The 8,483-nt window shown below is 59.2% G+C and overlaps 1 protein-coding gene across 1 annotated transcript; it reads left to right on the top strand.

Annotated features, from left to right (window-relative positions):
- Positions 1-22: 22 nt before the first annotated feature.
- On the top strand, positions 23-7,487 carry LOC104511749 (scavenger receptor class F member 2-like; the record flags this gene model as incomplete). The annotated part of the gene is made up of 4 exons (XM_010154483.1): positions 23-147; positions 1,609-1,730; positions 5,741-5,893; positions 6,274-7,487. Coding segments are annotated over 4 exons (1,614 nt in total), but the record flags the coding sequence as incomplete, so codon positions are not given.
- Positions 7,488-8,483: the final 996 nt, after the last annotated feature.

Here is an 8,483-nt window from a genome sequence, read left to right as displayed (position 1 = left end):
GGGCTGAGATGGCCGGGTTTGTCTTGCAGAGGCCAACCAGCGGATGGGGGTGATTGGAGCAGGAGCCCTCCTGGCACTGCTGCTCATCCTCCTGCTCTCCCTGCTCTGCTGCTGCTGCGTCTGCCGCAAGAAGGATGAAGCCCGCAGGTGAGTGCTGGGGCCAGGCGGGCTCTCGCTGGGCTCTGACACAAAGCCTGAGCAGGGTTGGAGCTGCAGGTCTGGGGACAGTTGGGGCCGTAGGTGCCCGGTGTGGGGTTGGGACCAGTGGGAGCATGCAGGGACTGCACTGGGACAGTAGTGCTTTGGGGAAACTGAGGCAGAGCAGTGCTGTCTGCCTGGCACCATGTGTCCTGTGAGTCCCCAGGATCTGAGCATGACCCGTTGCATCCTCAGGGCAGCACCCGGCTGGGGGGCTGCTGGAAGGGCTCAAGGTGAGCCCTGCCTTGAGAGTCCCTTTCCCCTCTCCCTGCCTTGGTTTCCCCCATCTCGTGGACTTCACAGAGACCCACCAGGTCCCTTCAGATCAGCTCTGGCCCCCTGCTGAGTGGCAAAGAGAACCCTAAAATACAGCAAGGGCATCCAGATGTGACCAAGAGCCCCAGAGCAAACCCCTGGGCCATAACCTGGTGGGGTTATGGGCTATGGGACTGCCAGATGTCCTGCATGAGGATGTTCGGGGCAGTGAGGGTGAGTTCCTTCAGCAAGGTTGGGATGCCAGCAGTGTTTTGGCAGCACTGGGTGACATCCCACCACGGGGATGGGGATGGGGCAGCCCCATTGCAGGGAGAAAGGCGTATGCTGCTTAGCAAGAGATGAGCTGCTCTGGCTGTGGAGAAAGCCTCCCCTTGTGCTGGCAGCTGCTGCATGGGCATTTTCCGGAAGCTTCCTCTTGCAGCCCTGCCAGCTCAATCCCAGCCTGGCACATCTGCCTTGGGGAGCCTGCGGACTGCATGTAATTATCTGGCAGATAAAAGCACAAACGTAGCATGGTAAAGTGTCGCACAGGGAGAGAGGAAATGCCTCAAAATAGATTCCTCTCTCCCTGGGGTGCCTGGACCCCTGCAATGTCCCCAAACAGCTGGGTCACCCATGGTGCTTGCTGGAGCATCCTGAGGTGGGCATGACACAAGCTGCCTGGCATCAACGCACAAAGCCGCTCACTCCTGTGGCTGCAGATAATTGCTTGAAACCTCAGCCCTGGGAGGCTTCAAAACCAGAGAGCAAATAAAGAGAAGCCACGTGTTTGTTTTGGGGTTGGGATTAATTTTTTTTTTTTTTTTAAAAGATTCAGGCCTGCTGTTGTGGGTGTTTTGGGGCTGGGCTGCTGATGGCCACAGCTGAATCTGGCCCTGGCATCTCCCCTTGGCTCTGCATCCCAGTGCAATGTGCAAGCTGGTGCCTGGGGCTGGCAGCAGCCCCAGTAAGTCCCTGACCCTCTGTGCCCTGGACACCCTCCTGTTCCAAACCTTCCCAGGCTCTTTCCCAAACACCCTTTGCATTTGCAGCATCCCTGAGCTCCTGACTCGCTGTCTCACTCCGTGAAGGCTGTTCCCCACTGCAGGATGGGTGCCAGTGCTTCTCTGATGGGGCCGTCGCCTTCTCTTGCAGCTCCAGCCAGGACCCGGTAGCAGCCAAAAAGCCACCGACACGCTTGTGCGGGCGTTTCAGTCGGATTGGCATGAAGCTCCCACGCATCCCCCTGCGCCGCCAGAAGTTACCCAAGGTCGTGGGTAAGGTGCTGAGCTTTGGGGAGGGGGCAGAGAGCCAAAACTTGTGGGCTTGACTCCTCGTGGCAGCACACGACAGCATCCTTTCCAGCCCTAAACCCAGGGTGGTGAGCATGGCAGAGCGGTGGTAGGGACACATGCGTCCCTGGGACCGTTTCAGTGATTGGTGCGAGCTGCTGGGCTCGCAGGAGCTCAACTGTTTCTCAGTCTGCAGCTTCTAGATCTCAAAATGCATTGTTTTGCTTCGCTAGGACAAGTACCTGGTCCCTTGAGCTCTGCTGAGCTCTTTTGTGAGGTTTTCAGGTTCCCTTTTCCTGGTTACAGGAACAGTCCACGTTGCAGCAGCAGAACGCCTTATCTGTGATTTTGGTCCTGACCTAACCCTGCCCCAGCTCTGTATGGGGCCAGAGCATCGAAGCTGGGGCCAGAGCCCACCCCTCTGCTGTGCACAGCGGAGCTGGGGATGGAGGAGCAGAGATTTTGAGGGAGCTCTCTGCACTGCCCAGACACTGCTAACAGGGCTCATAGAGGGGCTGCTCACACCCAGCAGTGCTCCTGGTCTGGGGGTGTTGCAGCTGCTAAGGACTCCCCACATCCAGGCAGCTGGGGAACACTGCACCCCATATGCTCTGAAACCTCTCTGCACTCGTCCCAGCATGAGGATGGGGATGTGCTGCCTTGGAGAGGACCCTGTGGAATAAACCGGGGGGTGAAGACAGCAATCCCTACCCTATGCCAGCATGGGGCTCAGTGCCATGTTCCCCCAGGCCCAGCACCTCCCCAGGTGTGCGGTGCTGGCGTGATGCCCTAAGCAGCCACATCCTGGCATGCAGCACCTCGGTGTGAGGCCAAATTCCCCATCCCAGGCAGGGGGGGATGAAGGTGGCCCCCATCCCAGCACACTGTGCTGGAGCTCCAGCATCAGAGCAGGGGGCACAGCTCCTCACCATGTGAGGCCCAGCAAAGCCCTGCCCCAGAGCAGGGTGTGCCAGGGCTGGAGAAACATTCCAGCTGCAAGGATAACAGAGGCCATGTTTGTGGAAGGGGCCAGGCAGGGATCAGGAAGGACAGAGGGTGCCTGTGTGCAGTGAGGGCAGGGGGGGCGTATGGGGACTGCATGCACCTTCCCCATGCTGGCCCAGAGGCAACTGGCACCCACACAGCTGATCTATGTAAACAGGGCGGCAGTGGACCCGGGAAGGGCTGAGGATGCGTCGCAGAGGCCAGAGGGATGGTTGGGATGGTCTCACGTGCCAGCCTGGCTGGGGCCATTCCTGGAGCCTGTTCCTGGGGTTGAGGGTGTTCTTTCACTGTGAGGAAAGGCTTTGGTCAGGGGTTGTCTTGTGTTCATAGCGTTACCCCACACAGCACAGCAGAGCCTGTGTGGCTTCAGCGCTCCCAGTCCCTCTGGTGCATGGTCCAGTGATGCCTCCAGCCCCCACCGGCTCTGGGGACCCCCATGGTGAGGGAGACCTGCCAGAGTGCCCACAGCGGCTGCATCCCTGTGATGTCTGGTGACCACAGTGCCAGTCAGCATGTGGCTCCACCTGGAAGCCGTGGTGGCAGGGGCTGCCTGTTCCCTGTGTTGGTCTTGCCCTGGTTGAAATGCCTCATCCCAAGTACCAGGTCAGGGCTAGAGGTGCTCAGGGTTCTGGGGATGTCTCCATGAAAGCAGTCTTGGCTGAAGCTGAGGACACCTGGTAGATGGTCACACCAGGTCTGCTCGTGTCCTCACAGAGTCGCTACCATGGCCGCGTGTTTGCTAGTGCAGGGCAGGTTTTCTCCTCTGAGCTTGTACATGACCACGGTCACCACCAGCAAGCAGAAGCCCACACTTGGAAGAACCTTCTCAGGTGGGGCAGCAGGGTTTGAAGCCCTGCCAAAGCTCATCAGGTTCCTGGAGCCCCAAGTGCTTCACTCCAAAGCTGCTCTCCCACTGGAGCACCAGCTCCAGATCCGCAGCATCTCCCCAGGGGTTGCACCTGAGCTGGAAGTGCATGCGGCCAGTTCCTGGGTTGACACCAGTGGCCATGATGCCAGGGTTTGGGCATCACTGCGTGCATGGGTTTCATGGGGTTTGCTTTCCTGGGATGTCGGTGGGCCTCGGTTGTGTCACCCCATGGATGCTGGGGCTAACCGAAGCTCTGTGCCACAGAGTGCCCGCTCCTCCACCACTGCTGCGCCTCCTCCAGTCCCCAGCTCCAGCTCAACCAGCCCCCAGGGTGACACTGGCCGCAGGGAGCTTGGAGTGAGTGAGGTGGATAGCTAGGGAGGCTCAGGGGCCTCCCTCCCACAGCTCTTCTGAGGTTCCTTGCTGCTTCATCCCAGTCTTGAGATCCCCAGCAGGCTTTGGGAAGAAGCAGCAGGAGGGGATGTGAGGGAAGTGGGGATAAATCCCAGGGGACCATGCAGGAGCGCCTGAGCCCAGCTCTGTGTGTGCTGCATATCCTTTTTTTATCCTTTGGCCATATCCTGGGTCTCATCCGAGTCAAAGAAACTCTTTGTGGCCGTGAGTCCCACCACTCCTTGAGCCCCCTCTCAGGAAGCATATCCGCTTCCAGCCGGCTGCTTTTAATTTTCCCTCTTTGGTTTTTATTACAAGGAAAGCCACGTTGAAACTGCTGCTTCCCCCTCTCCAGGCCATTTGCTCTTTAAATATCACCACTTGGGGTTTTTTTCCTTTCTTCAAGAAGCCAAACTATGCAGGGGTGAACGTGCATCACTGCCATCATTTTGATGACCCTGCATTGCTGAAGCCAGATTCCCTAAAAAAGAATAGATGTTCCGGTGGGCATCCAAATACACTTAGAGTTATTTTGTTGTGAAACAGGGATGTGGTGCAAGAATCCAACAGTCCGAGCAGAAATTGGAGCATGACTTAGATGGTTGGGATGGGTGGGCAGAGGTTCTGAATACCTGGATGTATTAATGTACAGCTGCTGTGCAGGGGGAACCTGCCCTGCAGGGCTCTGCCTGGGCTGCAGCATGTGCCACCACCCTGGGGGACAAAAGCCAACAGGCAGGGGATGGGGACAAAAGCCAACAGGCAGGGGATGGGGACAAAAGCATGTCATGCTGCCCAGCTCTCCAGGAGGGTCTGCCCCCTCCACCCAGCTGGTGGTCCTGAGGGTACCCTGCGGACAATGCCGGAGCTGCATGCACCCAGGAAGGCACCACAGGGTGGGTTGAGACTTGAACTTAACCGGTGACAAGCCTTAAAAAGGATCAAACAGCAAAACCAGTCCCTCCCAGCCTGGGCAACTGTCACTGCTCAGCTTTCTTTTAACCATTGGAACAAAACGTATTTTTAACAAATTTTTCCTCTCTGGTGGTTTTTCTCTTTTGCTCAGCTTCTTTGTGGGCAGCCCCCACAGCAGTGGGGCAGAATTGGGGTGAGTGAGATGCTCCTCCTCAGCTTTGGGATGTAAGAGGCTGGCAAAGAGATTGACAAGTGGCAAAACTGGGACAAAACAGTGCTGCGCATCCCCCTGCTGCAGGCAGCCTTTTGCAGAAGGAAAAGGAGAATGCAAACAGTGATGCTGAAGTGGAAATCAGTGCAATTAAAGCCAGCAGTTGCTTTCTTTCCCCGGGAAGGGGATGTTTGCAGCACCGGGACTTTCTTTGTGAGGTGGCCATGCCGGGTTGTGCAGCTCATGGATGACCACTGGGATGCTCACCAGGTCGTCATGGGACCCAGGGCTTTGGGTGGCTTTGCCATATGTATCCTCGATTTGGGCAGCTGGAGACCTGCCGTGGAGAGGGGGCATAGGTGGAAGTAAGGCTTGCATGGGCTCTGCTGTCCACAGCCACTTGTTCCCAAGCATGAGGGATGCTGGTCACCACCATTACTGGTTGACCCCTCTGCATGTGGATGCTTGGCTGGGGGACCTGATGGGGATGCGCAGTGTCTCCATGCCTGCGATGCTGTCCCTGTCCCCAAGACCTGCCTACCTGGCATGGGGTCCAGGGGGTCTGGCAGGACAGGGACTGACAGCGGTTTCTTCCTCTCACAGTGGCCCACCATGACTTGGAGAACACCCTGAACTGCAGCTTCATCGAGCCACCCTCCATGGTGGAGCAGCCTTCCCCATCCTGGTCATCCCGGGGCTCCTTCTCCTCCTTCGACACCACAGATGAAGGCCCAGTGTACTGTGTCCCCCATGAAGGTGAGCAGGGGGACCAGGCACTTCCTCAGGGACTTTGGGGTTATCACCAGGGGCCACCTCCTGCTCAGTGGAGAGGTGTCACACTTGCATGGTGGGGACCATGTCACCGTGGCTCTTTGTGCCCTGAGAAGGGATGTAGATACTGACGTTGCCTCCCATGCAGTTTCGGAGCTTCCTCCAGCATTTGCTGCTCTGGGGTTGTTTTAAGAGCATTCCTGTGCTGGGGTCTCTGATCGGGAGGGGACAGAGGAACCTGTGGGGGGCACCAGGGTGCAGGGGAACCAGATGGGATGCCATCCCGCTGTGCTGCGGGAGGATCTCAGTTGTTCTCCTGCCCGGGCCACGTCCCTGCCTGACACTCCCATGATCTCCTCCCACAGAGAGCCTGGGCGACAGCAGGGACAGGGGGACACCTGCCAGCCCTGGGGACAAGCTGGTGGCCCCGGCTGGTGGGGAGGAAGCAGGCGAATACACCTTCCTGAAAGAGATGAAAGAGATGGGCTCTGTCAGAGCCTTCCCAGCCGACAGCAGTGAAACGCCCCTGCTCAAGTCCTCGGACAGCGAGCGCTCCTCCTGTGGCTCAGGCTCAGCCGGCGCTGCACTCTATGCCAGGGTTGCCCGTCTCTCCAAGCAGTCCAAGGAGGAGGAGGATGCTGTCACAGAGCCCCGTAGCCCCAGGAAGCCACCATCCCCAGAGAGGACCAAGCCGCGGCCCCCAGACCCAGCCACAAAGCCCAAAGTCTCCTGGATCCACAGCAGATACAACTCCAGCCAGTCCAACTCGCTGCCAGCACCCAGCCAGTCCCCAGAGCGAGTGGTTGCCCAGTCTGGCAGCCCCAAGCAAGGCCAGGGCTTGGCTAAGAGGAAGAGGAGCCCAAGCGAGACATCAGCCGGCATGCAGGGCAGAGCAGAGGAGAAGGGTGGTGCGTGGGGCAAGGAGAAAGCACAGAAGCAACCAAAGGAGCCTGGCGTCCCCGAGGGCAAAGCCAGCCTTGCTGAGGAGCCCCAGTCACCCTCCAAGCCCAAGCAGAGGACCAAAGCCAGCTCAGAGACAACAGAGAGCATCAACGGGGCGGTGCAGAACGCCTTCCGAAAGATGAGTGCCTTCCAGCCAGAGCGACGGGTTGGGGACAACAGGGATGTTCCCTGCAGTCCCAGCACCAGCAAAACCCGCTCCGAGCCCCTCCATCCCCACCTGGCCTCCGAGCTGGCTGCCCAGCTGAAGGAAAAGACTCAGAGCCTCAACAAGGGTGATGGAGGCACCCGGGCAAATGGGGTGGGCACCCAGCGGGAGAAGCCCACACCTCCGCAGAAAGCCAAGCGCTCGGCGGCTGCCAGCGGCCAGAAGACCAGCAAGCCCTTGCTGCCCACCTCTCCCCATCTGCAAAAACTGATCCCCGGGGTGGCTGAGGCAGCGGCCAGGGAGCCCAAGCAGGCGGAGAAGCCAAGCATCAGCAGCAGCCAGGACCAGGCTCTCCCCAACGAGCAAGCAGCCAAGAAAACCCCCATTAAAAAGCCTCCAAGGAAGAAGAGCCGAGAAGCCAGCCTGGAGCAGCCCCGAGCAGCCACTGTGCCCGCTCAGGCAGTGCAGTGACCAGGAGCTGGGCACTGGCCCCGTGCCGGCTGGCTGCGCGCTGGGAGGAAGGATGGTTGCCGTCATGGCCAGCAGACGTGGAAGCCTGGACTGGGCAGGGGACACTGGAAGAGCCTTGAGCCTCCATTTCACCCCCCCCTCCATCTCTCTCATCTCCCTTATTCCTTTAGTCTCCCCTGCTCCAGGACCTGGTCCTCCCCATCCGTGCCCTGCTGCCTGCTCCCTGCCTGGGTCTGGCAGCTCACCCTCCCCATGCAGGGCAGGACCGCAGGGACCCAGCCAGGCTGCCAGCCCAGGGGGGTCTGTGCGTGACATATTCCCCCCACTTTTTTGTAGCAGTATTATCGATCGCATAAGCAGCGCTTGTTGTGCTAGACATACCCACGGTATATTCTGCAGTAACGGAGCCACTCGCTTCCCGCACCCCACTCTGGTCTGTTGGGCTCACGGTGAACAGGAGAGAGAGGGTGCTGCTGCTCGGTGCCCAAGGCATCACCGGGGATGTGCCCGGCATCCATTACCAGCAGCAAACCCCTGCCCCGGCACCCCAGGCTCTAGGTGCGGCTCTCCAGTCACCAGTCCGAACACAGCCATGCCATGCCATGCCTGGTGTGGGGTCGAGCTGGTTTCGACCGATGCCTCCCTCCCACCCACCCTGGGGCTGCTTCTGGCCAGGAGGAAAGAACTATTTATGGCTGGGGGGGGGGTTTTTTTTTGGACGCCCTTTGGGGTCCTGTGTCCCATCCAGTGGAGTTGGAGGGATTAGTTTGGTACGACAGAGCCTGGCACCTCTGCAGAGTGCTTCCCTAATAAAAATATATTTCTTCTGTAGCTGGGTGCTGTCTCTCTGTGCCCCACGTTCCCTGCGGGCAGACACTGAGCTGGGCATCGCCTGGTCTGGCTCAGGTGCTCAGCCTGGTCCTGAGTGGGGCGCGGTGAGGGGGTGGATGACCTTGTGGAAGGGGGCGGGAAGGGGGGGGAGGGAGGTGGGGAGGG

This window comes from Eurypyga helias, unplaced genomic scaffold (genome assembly GCF_000690775.1).
Source record: "Eurypyga helias isolate BGI_N326 unplaced genomic scaffold, ASM69077v1 scaffold19886, whole genome shotgun sequence".
NCBI classification, from domain to species: domain Eukaryota; kingdom Metazoa; phylum Chordata; class Aves; order Eurypygiformes; family Eurypygidae; genus Eurypyga; species Eurypyga helias.
This window is presented reverse-complemented; position numbering and strand designations above follow the sequence as displayed.